The sequence below is a fragment of the Pituophis catenifer genome, unplaced genomic scaffold (assembly GCF_029215685.1).
Source record: "Pituophis catenifer annectens isolate HBS135680 unplaced genomic scaffold, rPitCat1.0.hap2 SCAF_2, whole genome shotgun sequence".
Classification (NCBI taxonomy): domain Eukaryota; kingdom Metazoa; phylum Chordata; class Lepidosauria; order Squamata; family Colubridae; genus Pituophis; species Pituophis catenifer.
The window spans coordinates 16,171,439-16,192,254 of record NW_027256882.1 but is presented as its reverse complement, the minus strand read 5'-3'; the positions used below and the strand labels follow the sequence as shown (position 1 = coordinate 16,192,254).

At 41.5% G+C, this 20,816-nt stretch overlaps 1 protein-coding gene across 1 annotated transcript in view; it reads left to right on the top strand.

Moving 5' to 3' along the window:
• Positions 1 to 16,844, top strand: part of LOC139309898 (vomeronasal type-2 receptor 26-like) — a 29,222-nt gene extending 12,378 nt beyond the window's left edge. The window contains exons 3-9 of the mRNA XM_070934085.1: positions 68 to 194; positions 1,387 to 1,804; positions 10,219 to 10,510; positions 11,260 to 12,072; positions 13,666 to 13,899; positions 14,320 to 14,446; positions 15,946 to 16,844. Of these exons, the coding sequence (XP_070790186.1) occupies positions 68 to 194; positions 1,387 to 1,804; positions 10,219 to 10,510; positions 11,260 to 12,072; positions 13,666 to 13,899; positions 14,320 to 14,446; positions 15,946 to 16,844 (2,910 nt within the window). The remainder of the gene's footprint in view (positions 1 to 67; positions 195 to 1,386; positions 1,805 to 10,218; positions 10,511 to 11,259; positions 12,073 to 13,665; positions 13,900 to 14,319; positions 14,447 to 15,945) is intronic.
• Positions 16,845 to 20,816: the final 3,972 nt, after the last annotated feature.

Genomic DNA, 20,816 nt, shown 5'->3' with positions numbered 1-20,816 from the left:
CCTCTATTCTCTACGGGTGGTCAGTCCTGACATGTTTTCTTTGGCATTCCTTATTTGCCTGCTTTAGAGTTTCCCTCAATCCAAATGTGTGGAAAATTGTCATCCTGGATTTGTCAAGCAGGCTCGAGAAGGAGAGCCGGTTTGCTGCTACGACTGCATTCCTTGTCCAAAGGGGACCATCTCCACTCAGGAAGGTGGGTAACTCTGGAGGAAGAATGCTGGATTCATCCAGAGCATCTAGATCGAGATGCATGTTGAAGACACATTTAATTTTCAATATGTTGCTGTTTTTCTTCCATAATGGGAGGAATAAGTAAAAGATCTTGAAGGATGAGATTGGAAGAGATAGGAGGACATGTTGGATTCTGCAATGTTACTTATGCCAGGGGAAGTCTCTTTTCTACTTGTCAGTTTAGAAGTGTCCTGTCATCTTACCTTTACTAGGAAAATCTGAATTCTTTGAAATGAGAGAAATGGTTTCAAGTCAGTGGTGGGATTCTACCAGTATATTTCTGCTTCTGAAGCCCAGCTGATTGGGGCGGCAGTGTGGATTACCGCATTGTTTTCCTTGCTCTCAGCAATGTGGAAGTTCGCTTTTCTACAAACTGCACACATGCACAAACTGAACCACTTGAGCACAGCGCGCGCTCAGCGAACCAGTTATTAAACCGGTAGGATACCACCCCTGTTTCCGATTAATGGCTTTTTCTCATCCAAGCTAACTTTACTTTATAGGCCAATGATACATCAATCAATCATGCAACCAATATTTCAATCAATTAATCCATCAGTCGATCTTTATTAAGTTCAAAGGGTCACATAAGCAGAAAGAACTAATTGGGTGGATCACAGAGGGAGAGTTTTTGGGTTTAAGAAACATAACAAATGGAGGACTCACCATAAAATCCATCAAGAGGATATCTGTGTGAGATATGTAAACTAAATTTACCATTACTAGGCATAAAATCTGCCTCTTTCCTCTCAAATACTTTAACTTCTGCTTTAAGAAGTAAAAGACAAATATTGCTTATAGCCCAGTTCAATCCTCCCAGGTTCAACAAAACCAACATAATGGATTCATTAGTAGGATCCCTACTAAGCCTGTCCATCTTATAGTTTCAATTTTATTGGATATTAAACAGTGAAATACAAACAAATTACACACACACACACACATGAAATCCAGTTGTGATTCTCAAAGGAAAAAAAGCTGCCCAAAGTTTGCTTTAAAAAGATCAGCCAGACGAATGTTTTATATATGTATGCAGCCTCCTATTTACGATTTGCTATGGAGTTCCTGTCTCTCATATCAGTTGTCATCCAAAGGTCTTTCTTGAGATGTGAAAGGAGAGACTATAAAAGGAAAATTACTTTCTCTTTTGTCAGATACTGAAAAATGCACCCAGTGCCCAGATGATCAATATCCAACTGAGAACCGAATCCAATGTATCCCCAAACGAATAACTTTCCTGTCCTATGAAGAAACTCTCAGCATCACCCTGATCTCCTTTGCCCTAATCTTGTTCCTAACCACAGGTTTTGTTTTAATCATATTCCTTCAATACCGAGAAACTCCCATTGTCAAAGCCAACAACCGGGACCTCTCCTACACTCTCCTGGTCTCCCTCCTACTCTGTTTCCTATCCTCCTTGTTCTTTATTGGCCGACCAAGGAAAGCTTCCTGCCTTCTCCGACAAGCAGTCTTCAGCATTGTCTTCTCAATAGCTGTGTCTTCTGTGTTGGCCAAAACGATCACAGTGGTATTGGCCTTCCTGGCTTCGAAACCAGGAAATAGGATGAGAAGGTGGTTGGGGAAGAGCTTGGCCAACTCCATCATCCTTTCTGGTTCTGGTGTCCAGGTTGTCATCTGTGCTTTGTGGCTGGGAATTTCTCCCCCATTCCCTGACTCTGACCTCCACTCCCAACCTGAGGTGATCATCCTTCAATGCAATGAAGGCTCCATCACCATGTTTTATGTTGTCCTTGGCTATATGTGTTTCCTAGCCACCATTTGCTTCACTGTGGCTTTTTTGGCAAGGAACCTGCCTGGGGCCTTCAATGAAGCTAAGCTGATCACTTTCAGCATGCTGGTTTTCTGCAGTGTCTGGGTCTCCTTCCTGCCCGCCTACCTGAGCACCAAAGGAAAGTCTATGGTAGTCGTGCAGATCTTCTCCATCTTGGCCTCCAGTGCTGGGGTGCTGGGCTGCATCTTCTTTCCCAAATGCTACATCCTCCTCCTGAGGCCAGATCTAAATACAAAGGAACACCTAATAATAAAAGTAGGGAAATAATAGTGAAACTGTTTTTAGGCTCATAACGTTTCATTTTTCATTGCCGTTTTTGGTGTGCTTGTATTCTTCCTTTCCATAAATTGGACAATTAAGGTTATTAAAACACAAATGAATAGAAATATGAAGTGTTTAAGGGTTATCAAATTAAAATACAATATAATCTTCAAACAGTGAAATAACTGAATAATTCAAATTTTCATTCAGCCAGAGATGGACACGGTAAGAAATAATAAAATAATTTTAAAAATAAGTTATTTTAGCATGAGACACGTTTCCCAAAAGAAAATGAGAAAGTGTATGTTGTCTAAGATGGGATGAATATGGAAACCTAAATCTTTGAACACTTTCTCTCCTTCCCTCTCCTGTTCTTGAAAGTAGATGATGGCAGTAAATCTAGATGCTAAGAGCAGCAGATGGCACCCCACCCCTCCACCCATAAAGAAAATATGATAATTTGGGCAAAAAATTTCACATATAGCATTGAATTGGAAAAATGGGAAAAAAGAAAACATGTACAAAATGTTCTATAGGTGGCACCTCCCACTAGCTAGACTGGTGAGGATGTTCCCAAATACCTCCCCAATATACTGGAAATACAAACTCTAAAAAGGAACCTATTACCACATGTGGTGGTCCTGTCAGAAAACAAAACAATATTGGCAAATAATCAGAATGCAAATAGAAGAAATTATACACCAAAAAATAGAAATGAGGCCAGAATTTTTTCTATTAGGAATAATTACAGGACAACATGAAAAAGAAATAAAATATTTAATCATCCATATATTAACAGCAGCACGAATAATCTTCGCCCAAAATTGGAAGAATAATGATATACCAACAGAGGATAGAGTAATTAGTAAAATTATGGAATGTGCAGAAATGGACAAACTTACAAAGGAAATACAAGAAAAAGAAGAAAAGGATTATTATCTAGTATGGGAGAAATGGTATAATTGGTTGGAGAATAAAAAAGAAAAAAGATAGGGAAATAAATGAGAAGATATAAAGTATAGATAGGAAATCAAGTACCAACTTAGGTTAATAGTAAATTTAAAATGTTAATTAATAGAATATAGAGAGACTATGTATTAGGAATATGGATATAAGAAATGGGTTAAAATACAAAAGAAAAAAGGTATAAATATGAATATACATTACCGATGCGACAAGTTTGATAAGAAGATGTATAGATGGATTTTTGTTTACTTGTTTGTAAGTTTTGTTGTTGCTTGTTTGTTTGTTTCTGTTTTCTAATAAAAAAAATATTTTAAAAAAAGAAAGTAGATGAGGGCAGTAAATCTAGACGTTAAGAACACCAGATGACACCCCCCAACCTCCATGATTCCAACACTCTAAATGATCTACACTAGTTATGTTGCACATGTTAGATTACATTATAGAATTTGGACCTCAGAATTTCAGGACTTGGTCTTGCGACATCACTGCTCTAATAGCCTTTCTGAACATAACTGAAAAGTAATGATCCAACAGCAAAACAGCATCTGGAAAGCTCAATAGCTTCTGTGAATATTTGATCCAGGGAAGACAAAGAAAATATCCTCATACCAGATTGGTCTTTTATCCAAAGAAGCCACTTGATATTCTAATCCCCAAAATGGAAAGCTTTCGACATTGTGCCATGTGAATGGGAAAAGAATATATGCTAGATAATGTCAGGAGGATATTCCTGAAACGTCACTATGCTGACTTAACTAGGGAGCTGCAGGGAGAGCCCACCTTCTCCAGGAGCTGCCTAGAGGAGAACTAGCTTTGCCACATCCAATGGTGGGGAAAGGTTTGGAGCTGAGGCCCAAACAGGGGAGCAAGGAGACCTAGTGATCCATTCCCTGAACTTCCCTCTCTTCCTCGAAGAAACAGTACTAAGGAGAAGGGGAAAGGGGGAAAAATCCTTCCCTCCTTCACTTAACTCATAGCCGGAGTCGAATTGGGAATAAAGTTTGCGTTTGAAATGGATCATGCGAGACATCTCTCTGTGTTGATTTTCTTTCTAGGGTTTCCTTTATTGCCTCCATTCAAAATGCCTCCAGATTTGGGATAAAGTGACCAAATAAATCAGACAGGCTTGACTAGGTCCCAAGGCCCTGGATTCAATTGAAAAAAGTGTCTGTAGCCTGAAATCTGAAATTTTTTAAACTCTAGGCCAGGATTTGTGCTTGAACTAAATTCTTTGCCCAGTTCATTCTCGTTAGTCACCTTCCTCAGTGAGAAGCATCTCCTCCTGGTTTCTTCTGCTGAGAGACCAGTTACATCAAGTATATGTTTTTAAACTGTTGGTAATTCTTTTGTTCATTATGCAGGTTAGCCAATATTTGACTTAAGCAACCCTTTAAGAGAGGATAGATATGAGCGATGTCCTGGACTCTGTGAAAGGTTGCCAGATTTCTTCAAAATTATTTAGGATGGTCTGAAACCTGTCTCCTTAATAATTCTGTGGCAGTGATGGCTAACCTTTTTGCCATCCCTTTTTTCACCCTCCCCAGGCTCCAGAACCTTTCTAGGATGCCAGAAACAACCTGTTTGCTGACTTCCGGTGAGACTTGTAGGCCCGTCTTTTGCTCTCCCCAGGGCGAAAACCATCTTCCCCATCCCCTGGAGGTCCTCAGAAATGGCCTGTTTGCTGACTTCCGGTCCCACTAAAATATTTCTGGCATATAAACAAAATTGCTATTTCATTTCATTTATTTAGTTTGTCTAACATGTACATGATAACAGGTATAAGAATAAACATAAATATATGAATAAATGGAGACAATAGGACAGGGACGGTAGGCATGCTGGTGCGCTTATGCACACCCGTTACTGACCTCTTAGGAAAGGGGTGAGGTCAATAGTAGACAATGTAAGGTTAAAGTTATGGGGGTTTGGGGATGTAACAACAGAGTCAGGTAATATATGCCTTGGCTTTAGCTAAAGATCTAATTGTATTATTTCTCAATTCAGCTCTGACAGCAGCAGCTGAAATCCTTGTATCTGCACATAAAATACTTCTCAGATGATGTGATTGGGGGTGTTCTATTTGTGATATATTTTAAGTCTCTACCACAGCATATGGGGCAGGCAGAGATTACAGGAGATAGTCCAGACTTCAGTGGCACTGGCAGTTATGAGTATTACCTACGTGTGCCATGTAACACCTCTGCTTTGTGAGCTGCACTGGTTGTCTTTGGCTTCTGGTTGCAATTTAAGGTGCTCATTATAACCTATAAAATCCTCCATGGCATGGGGCCTAGTCATTTGAGGGAATGCCTGTCTCCTGTAATCTCTGCCTGCCACATATGGTGTGGTAGAGTCAGCACAGTCTGGGATCCAGCAGTGCCAGCTGGTGAGACTCAAGAAGAGGTTAGGCGGTCTGTAGGTGATCTGACCTACAGATCCCTTCCAACTCATCCATAGTATGATTCCAAGAAGTTGGCCAAACTGTTCCATTTTAGCCAACAGCCCATCTTAAAGTCTGAAGCCATGTCTGAGTACTTCCTAAACTGCATGGAGTTCCACAAAGTTCACAGTGAAACTTCTTCTCCTTCACATTATCATAATCATAGTTGTTTGCTCATTCCCTTGTGCCAGACCTCAAGGAACAGCTCCCAAGGAAAGTTATGGATGTAAACATCATCCTTAAAAAACAGAGCTGAATACTAGATGAGAAATGCTGTATGCCTAAAGAATCGCATGTATGTTGGAGAGCAAGTATATTCTGTGCCAATGAATTGCCCCTCTCCGCTTTGGACGATGCATTCTCAGGACCCCATTTGACTTAGGAAAATGGGGAAACTCTCCAACCCTTGAAAACAGGGTGTTGGTTTCTGTTTCTGGCATGGTTTGAAAAAGGACAAAAGGCTGCAAGGCAGAGGATTGACTAAGGCAGACAAATGGTCCTCCTGCTTCTCCTTCTCATGCTGCTTCCTCATGCGGCTGATAAGAAAGTCACTTTGAAATGCCCCCTGAATCTGAAGAGGGATGAAGTTGACCCGCTGAATTATTACAAGCCGGGAGACCTTCTTCTGGGTGGGGTCATCGGTGTAACGAAAGCAACCTTCCTCCCATACAATTTCAGCAGGAGCCCCTCTATAAAGTCTTATCGGTAAGTCACTCAAGGTACACTGAAACTGCTTCTCTGCTGGTCTTTGTTAACATCCATACAGCTCCAGTTTTATTGCCATCTTTCATCCATTGCTATCTTCTTGTATTAGGGGTGGAATTTGTGAAGCAAGGTTTAAAAGGAGAGAGAGAGAGAGAGAGAGAGAGAGAGAGAGAGAGAGAGAGAGAGAGAGAGAGAGAGAGAGAGAGAGAGAGAGAGAGAGAGAGAGAGAGACCTTGGAGTACTCATCTCTAATGATCTAAGTGCCAGAACCCACTGTAGCAACAATGCTAAAAAGGCATTAAGAGTTGTTAACCTAATCTTGTGTAGCTTCCTCTCTTGTGATATTGTACTGCTAACTAGAGCATACAAAATATTTGCTAGACCAATTCTGGAATACAGCTCATCTGTCTGGAACCCACACTGCATATCAGACATTAATACAATTGAGAGAGTCCAGAGATATTTCACGAGAAGAGTCCTCCACTCCTCCGCTTGCAACAGAATACCTTATGCCACCAGACTTGGAATTTTGGGTTTAGACAACTTAGATCTACGCCGCCTTCGGTCTGACCTAGGCGTAGTCAATAAAATTATCCACTACAATGTCCTACCTATCAATGACTACTTCAGCTCCAACCACAACAATACACAAGCACACAATAGATACAAACTTAAGGTAAACCACACCAAACTTGATTGCAGGAAATACGACTTCAGCAACAGAGTGGTCAGTGCCTGGAATACACTACTTGACTCTGTGGTTTCTTCCCCAAACCCCCAACATTTTAACCTTAGACTGTCTACTGTTGACCTCTCCCCATTCCTAAGAGGTCTTTAAGGGGCGTGCATAAGTGCACCAACGTGCCTACCATCCCTGTCCTAATGTCCCCTTTTATTTGTACCCATTTCATGTATTCATAACCATGTTTATACCTATATCTGTTATCTAATACGTGCTTGACAAAATAAATGAATAAAATAAATAAATAAAACCATAGCTCTTCTTAACTTGTCAACAAAGCCACAAAAGCTATATCTCTTTTCAGGGTCCCTCTTAGATCAGGTTTTCAAGATCAGTTGTTCTTAGGGGTAAACGTTTAGGTTGCACCAATACAAAGGCATCAGCCCCTGCGTAGTCTTCTAAATTTTGAGGTTTCTGAAATGTGAAGGAGATACCCGCTTGCTTTCCTGTCCTCTTAATTGAAGTGGCAGAGTGGGTCTCCTCCACACACATCTTATGTCTGATCGTTAAATGATAAGAGTTAGGGTGGAAACTAAATTCCATAGGGGAGATTTGAAAATGACTTCTCTTTCTTCTGAAATAGAGGGGAAGATGGAGATATGGGATAGCTGCCCAATATCTGACAGCCCAGCCTTGCAGGACGGAGAGCGAGGGGTGGACATTTCAAGAGAAAAGGAGCTCTAACCATTAGGACAGCTTTGGAAGCATAGGGCCAGTGGTGGTTTCCTCCCGGTTCCGCATGGTTCCACTGAGCCGGTAGCGGTGACGATATATGTCACCGAACCGGTTCTGCCCCCCCCCCCGCCCCACCCCACCCCCCACGTTATTCTTACCTTTTATTTGGCCCCACCCCCAATCTGTTGCTGCCTCCTGAGTCCCAGCTGCTGGCTAGATGGAAAAAAACTGTTTAAACTCTTGCCGAGGGGCTTTAAAGGGCCACCCTACAGCTGATCAGTGTTAAAAGAAAACAAATGAGTAGACCAGTGCCTGCAAAAATACATGAGTAGATCAGTGCCTGCAAAAATACATGAGTAGACCAGTGCCTGCAAAAATACATGGGTAGACCAGTGCCTGCAAAAATACATGAGTAGATCAGTGCCTGCAAAAATAAATGGGTAGATCGGTAGAGCTCTGCAAGCAGTTAAAAGCCTGCTAGACCAGTACCTCTGCTAAATCCTAAATAATTGTCACATGATCATCAAGCTATGCCCACAAAATAAGCCACGCCCACAGAACCGGTAGTAAAAAAAATTTAGAACCCACCCCTGCACAGGACCTATTTCACAGCTCAGAAGGTGGTGACTTCTCTCCCTGGAAGCATCTGGATGATCACTTATCCAAACAAAGCTCTTTTTCTCTCTACAATGTAAATACAACACTGAACCTTTAGGTGTTGTCCACAATCCTTTTTGGCTAAGGAGGAACCTTAGAGGTCATGTATTATTTTCTCTGCTGAGAGAGAGAGAAAAATGTTTTTGCCAGCATCTCAACGGAAATTATAGTGAACAGGCTGGACTTGGGTTTAGACCAGGAATCCAATAATCAAGCAACAAATTCAAGGTATGTGTGTGTGGAGGAGACAGGAGACTTGTTGAGATGGAATTTGTGGTTGGAAGTAGGACACAGTGAGCTAAACACTGCAATGCTGAGGCTTGAGAAGCTGCTCTTTGTGTTTTCGCCCAGGGAGGAGGCCAAGAACTAAACAAACTGAGCCTCTACCCCAGTGCACAGTTGAGATGTGTTACACATTAGAGTTGGCCCTTTTGCTGGGCTTCCTTTTGGCCACGCTGTCTGGTCCACGGAGCTCAATTCTCCGCTGTTGGATCTTGAAAGCCTGTCTTTGCTTTGGACAAAGTGGATGAAGTTCAGGATCCAAGAAGCAACCAGTGGGTGCAAGTAAGGAGTCTTTGGGGCTTGCTGGATCCCCCTCACCCAAACTGGAGTCATTGACTTCAACCCTCCTGATATTACATCCTCCAGGACTATCATTCTCGGATGCCTCTGACTCTACTTCCTCCTCCTCCTGTTCATCCGAAAACATATCCAGCTTCTGGGTGTCTCTTCAGGATCATGCAAGGGACATTCTAAGGCTGAACATCCAAAATTATATAGTTCCTCTTCTGGTTTTAAAGAGCTCCTTTACAATGATTTTCCTCCTGTTTAATAAGAGTTATGTACAAATACATTTAATTTTATTGTGCTTTTCACTACTTCACTTGATTGCGTAGATTTTGCTCAGAAAGCTATTTTATATAGGTTACTGGGTAAGTGATGGTGATGAGAAGGTTAAACTGTATGGCTGATTATTTCCTGCTTTCGTATTATTGTATTGTATTGTATTGTATTGTATTGTATTGTATTGTATTGTATTGTATTGTATTGTATTGTATTGTATTGTATTGTATTGTATTGTACTGTACTGTATTGTACTGTATTGGATTTTACATACTATTACTTTTGCAGACATTTTTGTGATCTTCTACCACTACACCATAGAGAGTATCTTAGCTTACTACACCTCTGTATGGTTTGCCAATTGCACAGTGGCAGATAGGACAGCGCTCCAGAAGGTTAACATCATTGGCCAAAGGATCATTGGTTGCCCTCTCCCCTCCTTGGAACAGCTTAATAGCTCCCGCTGCCTTGAGAAAGTTCAAAACGTTCTTAAAAATCCATCTCATCCTGGGCACCTTTTTTTGAACTATTACCATCTGGCAGACGGTACAGGATAATAAAAACAAGAACAAATAGGCTGAAAAATCCCAGGGCAGCTTCTATCCCAGGGCAGTCACTATCTTGAATTCTACTATATAGTGCAATATTAATGCAATATCAGGACTTTTCAATTCAATTGTATAGAATGTGAAGGAGATGTGTTTGCATTTTATTTTTATAGTTATAATGTACACTGAAGATGGCATTTAATTTTGTTGTATGAGGTGCAATGACAATAAAGTAAACTAAACATGAAGTTTGACATGCTAGCGGGTTATTCTTGTGTCTAAAACTCCTTATGTATTTAGAGATACAAAAATGAGAATATTTTCATTAATGATGGTGTGAAATGCATATATTTTCAGCCAACTATCCATGTTTCCCTGGAAAATTCTCTCCTTCCTTTTTGCCATCCAGGAGATCAACCAGGATCTCCAGCTGTTACCCAACATCTCCCTGGGCTACAACCTCCATGACAGTTATTTCAGCACAACCATGACTTTGGATGCTTTGCTGGATTTGTTTTCCACTGGAGAAGCAAATATTCCGAACTACAGATGCGGAAGGCATGCAAGACCCTTAGTTGTTTTTGATGGCTCCAATACTGACATCGCCATCCAGATAACAAATATGCTGGACATTTCTAAAATTCCGCAGGTTTGTATGTGTGTGTTTGTGTGGGCTAAATGTACTCTGAATCCTCCATGAATTTGAAAGGGCACCTTATGATCATGGAAACATTAGGCATATTGCAATTGGAGTGGCTCTGGATTCACACAGAGAACAAAGGATCTAAAACACTATTCTAGTTATGTTCCTCCTGTTTGAGGAAGAAACATCTTCTACTCAAGACCAGGTGGGAGGAGATCCAACCTATGAGTAGACTAACCATAGGAACTGTCTCCTGAAAATAGTCTACTAAGAAATTTTGAGATCCTTCTATCATATAAAAACCACAGGGGTGAAATCCAGCAGGTTCTGGAGAACCGGTAGCAGAAATTTTGAGTAGTTCAAAGAACCAGTAAATATCACCTCTGGCTGGCCCCAGAGTGGGGTGGGAATGGAGATTTTGCAATATCCTTCCCCCAGGAAGGGAAGGAATGGAGATTTTGCAATATCCTTCCCCTGGAGAGGGGTGGAAATGGAGATTTTGCAATATCCTTCCCCCAGGAGGGGAAGGAATGGAGATTTTGCAGTATCCTTCCCCTGGAGTGGAGTGGGAATGGAGATTTTGCAATATCCTTCCCCTGCCACGCCCACCAAGCCATGTCCACAGAACCAGTAGGAAAAAATTTTGGATTTCACCCCTGAAAAACCACGTATTTTTTTTTACCATAGATTTCAGTTTCTAATATTTTGGCTTGGATTTGACTCAACATACAGCTCAAACCTCTTTTGTTTTTCAGATCAGTTACACTTTTGTTTCACAGGATCTGAGGGATAAAATTGTCTTCCCTTTTTTCTACCAAGTGGTCCCCAAAGAAGGAGCTCAGTATCCCACAATTATCAAACTGCTCCAGCATTTTAGGTGGGTGTTGGTCGGTCTGGTTGCACCAGACTCTGATGGTGGGGAGACGTTCATCAGAAATTTGACTCCTTTGCTTGTCAGGAATGGCATTTGTGTAGTTTTATCCCAAAATGTCCCTGTGGCTGCCCATGAATTAACGGCTGATACTTCTCAATTTTGTAAGTGGACACAGGTGAATGTCTTGGTTTACTCTGGAGAGATTGATACCTTTGCAGTGGGAATAATCATAACACAACAGATCATTGAATTCTGCATAGAAGCCACAATTGGAAAGGTCTGGATCACTTCAGCTATGTGGGATATTACTTTTGATTTACAGTATATGTCACGGATTTATCCATCCATCTATGGCTATATTTCCTTCTTGATCCAGACCGGCAGAAATGCCAAATGTGGAGATTTTCATTCTACTCTCAGCTCTATCAAAGACTTTATGGACAAAGTGTTTCCTTGTTCCTATTCCAAGCATAGCTTGTCCGTGAAAGGCCGGACAAGATGCTCAGAGAAAGAGACCTCAAAAGCTCTGCCCCAAGAAGAGATTGAAACAATCCTGTCTCTCGACAGCTACATCATTTATCGCTCCATCTGGAGTGTGGCCAGAGCCTTAAGTGCTGCATATTCATCCAGATCCAAGAGGAAAGTGAAGGATGATAAAGATCAGTTGACTGTTTGGGAGTTGAAACCCTGGCAGGTATTCCCTTTGCATAACCTTATGGTACCATTCTTTTCTAAGATTTTAACTGTAAATGTATCTAGTAGAATAGAATAGAATAGAATAGAATAGAATAGAATAGAATAGAATAGAATAGAATAGAATAGAATAGAATAGAATAGAATAGAATAGAATAGAATGTCAGCGTTCCAAACCCCAACTCCGAGTAAAGACACGGAAGAAAGCATTTTCCAAAGTTCTCTTTACTAGAATAGGTAAACTGGCACATTTGGGAAAACCCTGAAAGGTCAGGGTTTTCCCTCGGTAAATCAAAATCCCCAAAACCATCCCCTCACTCCTCAGTCGATCACATGCTCCAATCAACATCCGTCCCATCTCGACTCAGCACTCCGACCACTCCTTCTCCAGATTCTCCGGATCGCCCTGACCTTGACCGATAGGAAGAATGCTACTATGTCTACAAACAAGCCCTCTACTAAATCCCCCCTTCCTACTTTCCCACACATGAGAAGATGGTAGCATGGAAGCTTCCGGGTTAATATGGCTTCCAACGCTGACAATAGAATAGAATAGAATAGAATAGAATAGAATAGAATAGAATAGAATAGAATAGAATAGAATAGAATAGAATAGAATAGAACAACGGAGTTGGAAGGTCTTCTTGTCCAACCCCCTGCTTAGGCAGGAAACTCCATACCATTTCAGACAAATGGTTATCCAGTCTTTTCTTTAAAACTTCCAGCATTGGAGCATTCACAACTCCTGGAGGCAAGTTGTTCCACTGATTAATTGTTCTCAATGTCAGGAAATTACTTCTTAGTTCTAAGTTGCTTCTCTCCTGGGTTAGTTTCCACCCATTGCTTCTAGTCCTACCCTCAGGTGCTTTGGAGAATAGCTTGACTCCCTCTTCTTTGTGGCAGCCCCTGAGAGATTGGAACCCTTCTATCATGTAACCTCTAACAGTGCCTGAAAGCTATTAGGGGCTGGATGGAGAGCAACGGGTTGAAACCTTGCAAGACCGAGTGGTTCTGGGTTTGGGGTTTGTTAGCTCAGGGAGAATTGCCACCTTTGGTCTTAGATGGGTGGCACACACCCCGCTTTCTATATTACACAAGCCTTTAAGTCTGATCCCAGCAAGATAGCAAAGGCCATGAATTTTATGAATGAATGCCTGTCCTTCTTTTTATTGATTGATTTAATGTACTCCACTAGTGCAGCTATTGTATTTTCCCACCGCACAAGACTCTGAGAATTCAGTTCAGCAGAATCCTTGAAGTGGGGGTCAAATTATGACAAGACATTTGTTGAGGTGAATCTAAAGTGCTCTCTGGATCCCCACTAGTGGGATCCCCACTAGATATATTTTTCTGTTTGATATCATTTTCTTTAGCAAAGATTATATTACATTCCCAATTACATGCTGTGATCAAAACCAGATGGAAACACAAATGTTAACTCTCTTATCAGAGCTGCAGCCAATTTTAAGTAAGCTGGAAAAGCTTTAAATTACTATGGTAACTATAGATGTGGGATTGTGGATATGGCAAGACTATCCTATCAGAATTCCCGAACTTGTCTCTTTTCCTTCTTCTCCCATGTCTGTTATTTTAGCTTCACCATTCCTTGCAAAGCTTCCTTTACAAGCTTAATAATAATTCCTTGGATGGATTATATTTGGATGAGAGTAGAGAACTGGCTGCTGATCTTGACATCATAGGTTCAGTCCAGTTTTCCAATAAGTCAATTGTCCGGGCAAAATTTGGGAGCCTGGCAAGGCAAGGATCGCCAGAAGCCATGTTTACCATTGACCAAGATGCAATTATGTTCCCCAAATGGCTAAATCAGGTGAAGGACATTTTTTTTCCCCCAATTCATTTCAACCCCAGAGAAAGGCAAATGAAATAAATAAATAAATTACTCTCTTGAAGATTGACTCTAATGATATTATCTTGCAGGACTAATTCTATTGCTCTGCCTCCCCTTCTGATACTCCAGTGAAATAAGGAGGTGCCTGTCTGAGCCACTTCCAGATGTTCTCGCTCCTGATTAACAAATGTTTCAGACCCTTTTGCCTTGATATTCTTATTTCCATCTGTACAATTCCTGCCAGGGGCCCTACAGATGGTGCTATAACCCATCTCTGTCCAGCAAAGACTAGGTCATCTTAGACAGAGCCACCAAGTGGCTATAGGCAGAAGTAACAATGAAGCACCCAACACATTTCTTACACATTGCCCTTGACGTTCCTTCTATTTTTTTCCTTAGCCCCTCCCTGAATCCAAGTGTGTGGAGAACTGCCATCCAGGATTCGTCAAGGTGCCTCGGGAAGGGGAGCCCCTTTGCTGCTATGATTGTGTTCCTTGTGCAGAAGGAACCATCTCCACTCAGGAAGGTGGGTGTGTTGTGGCCCCGCCCTCTGAGCCTGTCCCATCGGAGGAAGAAAGCTCCGAGCATGAGGAAGAGGAGTCAGCCAGGCCTCCCTCTCCAGGCCCCTCCCCTCTGGCATTGTCTCAGGTGCCGGCCGAGGGAGAGGAGATCAGTAGGGAGACAGCTGGCTCGGATCAGAGTGATGAAGAAACATCATTCCTGGACGCACGCCTCCGAAGGCGTGATAAACGTTTGCAGCAGCTTAGGAGGCGTGCTAGGGATTAGAACTGAGTCACTGGACCACACCCCAGAGACTATATAATAGAGGGTAGTGGTCAAAGGATCCTTGTGACGAACAAAAGTAAACCTTGGATAGTCACTAAAGCCTCGTTCGGAACTGCGGAGAGAAATATTATTTCTGCTTGGACTTTTTGCACGTTAAGTACCTTATCTTTCTGTTTGTGAAAATAAAGGCATTTGGCAGACGGTGTGTCTATCGCTGCCAAGTGGGAGATAAGACCTGGGTGCGTTCCAAAGTGTTTCCTTAACCCTCGGCTGGCTGTGTTTGTGTGTGTGTGGGTACGGGGACAGATCAGGGTGAAGGAGAAGGTGGGTGAAGGAGAAGTACCACCAGTGGGAGTGGTCACAGTGGTCTCTCACAGGAGTCAGCGGGAGAGTCTGCTTTCTCCGTTGATCTTTCTTTTTTGACTTCCTCGCCTTAAGATCCAGAACAAGTTTTATGAAGTGAAATGTAAGAAAATATCTGGGAGAAAGATGGCTCCTCACCCAGCTCCTCTTTTTCCTTTGATCACCTCTGCAGAGTTGTTAGAAGAAAAATGGGGACCTTTGTTTGAAAAATGACATAACTTTGCACATTCAATGCTGATATTATTTCAGCAAGCTTTGTCCACAAATTCAAGAGGGCATATTAGGCATATTAAGAGAAAAATGCTGTGTCAGAATATTCACGACTGGGAAGACATGGTAACAAGGTCAGCCAATGAATAGGCATAGCAATTAAATCAGCCAATGAGAGCTGTTTTGGAAACTGAAACTGGAAGGAGTCTGGGCGTGGTTTAGCTCTGTGCTCAGCTCTAAAACTAAACTAGTCTGAACAAGTCTGCAACTCTCCTCTGCCTGTGAACTCTGCTGTTAATATTGTATATTTATTTTCATGTGTTCTATTGTATGTAAAGAGAAGTTAATGAATCCTGCTGCATTGGTTATCTGTGTGTGCTTTTCTTGATTTGATTTTCTGCAACAAACTCTGATATGCTGAAAATATAGTCACACACACAAAAAAAACATTTTAAAGTACATCAGATTCTCAGGTAAAAGCAGCTGTGGATGAAATTCATTGCTCAGAAAATATAAAACTCAAAATGGACAGGATTTACCAATTTTACATGATGCCTTTATGGAAGAGATGATAATGGTGGACAGAAGGAGAAAGTAGACAGAAGGAGAAAAGGCCAACATTACATAAATAAGATAAATCATATTTCTCTCATCTCTCATTTGTAGATGCAAAAGTGTGCACCAAATGTCCAGAGACTCAGCATCCAAATAAGAAACAAGATCAATGCATCCCCAAAGTTATAACTTTCCTATCCTACAGAGGACGTCTGGGGATCATCCTGGCTTTCTTTGCCCTCTTCTTGTCTTTAGCCACAGTGCTTGTTTTAGCAATCTTCATAAAACACTTGGAAACTCCACTAGTCAAGGCCAACAATCGGGACCTCTCGTATATCCTCCTCATCTCCCTGTTGTTCTCCTTCCTGACCTCTTTCCTCTTTATTGGCCAGCCAAGGAAAACCACTTGTCTTCTCCGACAAACTGTTTTCAGCATCGTCTTCTCAACTGCTGTCTCCTCTGTGTTAGCCAAGACAATCACAGTAGTTTTGGCATTCCTGGCCACAAAGCCGGGAAACACCACGAGGAGGTGGCTGGGGAAGACTCTGGCCAACTCCCTTGTACTTTCTTGTTCTGGGATTCAAATTCTCATTTGCTCCATCTGGCTAGGAGTCTCTCCCCCCTTCCCTGACTCTGACTTCCACTCCCAGTCTGGAGAGATCATCCTGCAATGCAATGAAAGGTCTGTAGCCATGTTCTATGGAGCCCTGGGCTACATGGGCTTCCTGGCCAGCATCTGCTTCACAGTGGCTTTCCTGGCCAGGAATCTCCCTGGGGCTTTCAATGAAGCCAAGCTGATCACTTTCAGCATGCTGGTCTTCTGCAGTGTCTGGGTGAGTTTTGTGCCTGCCTACCTGAGCACTAAGGGGAAATATATGGTGGCCGTGCAGGTCTTCTCCATCTTGTCCTCCAGTGCTGGACTGCTAGGCTGCATCTTCATCCCCAAGTGCTATATTATTATTCTGAGGCCAGATCTCAACACAAAGGATCATCTTGCATTAAAAAAATAAAATAAATATATAGTCTTGTATTTTTTAAAAAAAAAATTAAGATAGTAATTTAGGATTCCTCATCACATTATTGTATATCTAAATTTTTACAATTGTCTACTGTTGTAAACTTGAGAGAAAAAGTGACTAAATTGAACTATGCAAAACAAATAAACCAAGAAAATGATTGGCTCACAAATTGAGAAAGGAGAAACAAAAGAAAATGATATTGAAAATTGAGAAAAGAGATAAAATATTATTGGGTTATGCAAGTATAGAGAAATCTTGTTTTGTTCCAATTAGTATAAAAGAGAAGATGCTTATCTTAAAAAATGTAACTTACCCAAATGCTCACAAACCCAGAGACAAATTATAAATATCCTACAACTATTATAACTATATCAGAAGAATTATAGACTGTAGGAAGTTAGCACCCACCCCTTTCCTGGAGGAGTGAAATATTTTGGGAAATGTGGAAGGGGCAGAATATTATGTTTCCCTGGATGAGAAATGAAGAAGCATATTTTACGGACAAAGCAGCTCCCTGCCCCCCATCCTTTGTCAATGGGCCATTAAGGCTTGGGCCAGTCTATTCTACATAACAAAGATCTGCCTCCTTCAGACAGAGCCATAGTAGGAATTGCCAAAGATCCAACAAAGATAGGATTAGCCCTCTACACAATAGCAGCAGAAACTCACCACATGTGACCTGGGAAGCACATGTGACCATCAGCCAGCAAGGCTAGCTAAGACCCCCACCCCCTGGGAGTCTGACAACCAATTTCTTTCCGGGCCCCAAGAAATGCAGAGCCAGAGAGAGCATAAAACCCCGAGGATTTACTGTATCTGCCCCCTTTTCTGTTCAGGAACTCAAGCCATGTGATCCTGTCCACCATTAAACCATCTTTCCAAGCAGTCTCCATGTCTCCAGTGTCTTTTTCCCCACTTGGAGCAGAACCTAGAAGGATGTTTCTTCCAACAAGACCAATTTCCTTATTGAATTATGATTTTGAACTGTGTTTTCTTTAAAGTTCTGGAAGATATGGTCTTCAATGAGAATTATTTTCAAGGAATTAAGTCTATTTACATCTCAGAAGACTCAAATTATGGTTAACGGTGATCATGTGAAATCCAGAAGGGGACCTGACAAGGTTGTCTTTGTCCCCTTCATAGTTTATTTTGATTCTTTAAATGTTGAGTTGTCATTGCCCAGTAGAACAGAGTTCAGAAGGCAGGTTCTGTTAGGTTAGTTGCCTGGCAACAGAGTAAAAATTCTAATGAGTGACAGTTGGTCGCAGCAACATTCCAAGGAGTGTCAGACTCTGTCAAAGACTGGGTTTCCTCTCTTTGCTTTGTTGTAAACAATGTTCAGCTTAAGGTGAGACCCCTATGGATGACTTTCACTCTGAACCTTAAATGTTCAGACTGGCTGACAACCCTGACCCTGCTCTTGAGCCTTGAACCAATTTCAGATCAGTGATGGTATTCAGCTGGTTCGCAACAGTTCAGGCGAACTGGTAGCGGTGATCGTAAGTGGGCCCATCCCCCCCCCTTCCTGGCTCCAAGTCATGCTATTTAGGCACGTTTTCAAGGCTGGGCACATGTGCAAAAGGCACATGAGCGAGCAAAGCGTATGCACGGAAGTCAAGGCGCATGTGCGGACACCGCACGCGTGAAGCAAGCATGCACGCACGTGGCAAACTAGTAGTAAAGATAAGTGAAACCCACCCCTGTTTCAGATGACTTTTTTGCACGCTCCTCTCTGATATAAATACTTTGCAGTCAGGCCTTGGCTATGTTCGACATTCCTGAGTACGTTGTTACCTCTGATACCTGAAAATAAAACTCATGATCTCTCAGGAAATTGTGTATTTTTATATGTGCAGGGCTGAAACTTGAAATTGGACTTGAATAGAGACATCAATCAAGAGGAGAAGATAATGGGGCTAAAAATTTAAAAAAGAGAGTTAGAATAATAGAATAATTGAATAACAGAGTTGGAAGGGACCTTGGAGGTCTTCTAGTCCAACCCCCTGCTTAGGCAGGAAACCCTACACCACTTCAGACAAATGGTTATCCAACATCTTCTTAAAAATTTCCAGTGTTGGAGCATTCACAACTTCTGGAGGCACGTTGTCCCACTGATTAATTGTTCTAACTGTCAGGAAATTTCTCCTTAGTTCTAAGTTGCTTCTCTCCTTGATGAGTTTCCACCCATTGCTTCTTGTCCTGCCCTCAGGTGCTTTGGAGAATAGTTTAACTCCCTCTTCTTTGTAGCAGCCCCTGAGATATTGGAACACTGCTATCATGTCTCCCCCGGTCCTTCTTTTCATTAAACTAGACATACCCAGTTCCTGAAACCGTTCTTCATATGTTTTAGCCTCAAGTTCCCTAATCATCTTTGCTGCTCTTTGTTATAAGTTGAAAGTTGCTATCTCCAAATTCAGGCAACCCAGGTTTGGTTCAAAGCTGATAAGAATTTGATCTTTGTATCTGAGACACTTTCACCTTTGCAAAGGGGCTTCTTTGCCCACCCAAACATACAAATCATCAAATAATTCAGGCAAAAAATAAAGCATTTATTAAGGGGGAGGGATCAAGTCTTTTTGAAAGGATACCCAAACAAATGATACATACATTTAGAATATGTGACAGCAATAGCACTGAGACTTAGATACAGCTTCATAGTGCTTTACAGCCCTCTCTAAGCGTTTTAAAGAGTCAGCATATTGCCCCCAACAATCTGGGTCCTCATTTTACCGACCTTGGAAGGATGGAATGCTGAGTCAACCTTAAGCTTGAATCAGGATCGAATTTATGGATGTTAAAGAAAAAATCATAAATAAAATTATTTTTTAAAAAAAGGATCGAACTGCTAAGCAGTCGGCAGAGCTATCCTGCAATACTGCATTCTAACCACTGTGTCACCATCATGGCTCTGGAGTGTCAACCATCAGAAGAAGGAGATGTATGAATTATTCCAAATTCCGATTGGGTATTTATGCCATCTCGCCATCCTCCCTCAAACTAGATCCATGGGACAATCATCCCATTCTAAAATTTGGGACTTCTACAAAGGAATTCCTAAATTCCTAAAAGAGTTTAGGAATTCTTTTGTAGACATCTCATGAAACTGTATTTTAGCTCCCCTCTTATTTAGCAATAGCACTTAGACTTATAAACCGCTTCACAGTGCTTTTACAGCCCTCTCTAAGCAATTTACAGAGTCAGCAACAATTTGGGTCCTCATTTTACCCACCACGGAAGGATGGAAGGCTGAGTCCATCTTGAGCCTGGTGAGATTTGAACTGCCAAATTGCAGGCAGCCAGTAGTCAGCAGAAGTAGCCTGCAGTATTGCACTTTAACCACTGCGCCACCGTGGCTCATTTAACTTCTATATAATGATTTAGTTTATCAGTTGGATAAATCAGATTATCGTCCTCTTAATTTGGCTAGGAGGTGTCTTTCTACTCTCCTTATGGTGATGAAGCTCAGCTGCTCAGAGTCACCTGAACTGTGAGATGGACAGCAAATACTGTTGCGATATTTTCAGGATCAGACTCAATAAATTTAGTAAGAGTTAAAGGTTTAAATATATCTCCTTTTATTTACATTAGGCATTCTATATTCACTGAATATTCACAGATAGAAGCAGGGAAAAGGGTGCAAACAGCTCCTTATATATACAATGGGTGGAGCTAGGAATGGGAGTGGTGAATTATGAATACATTAAGAAGTGAAGAATAAATTAACCCCTGATACCCCGTTCATATACTATTTACACATTAGAGAATAAGGCATTTACATCTGACAAATCCCCCTCTAAATGCCGATTCGTTATGCAACACCAATTACATTCAGATTCAGGACAGTACAAAACATACAACTTAGAAGTTAAGTATTTATGCTGCTTAGCAGGTAAAGGTTTTGTCAATATGTCAGCTAATTGTTCTGAAGTTTCACAATGCACTGCTTTAATAAATCCATCCTGA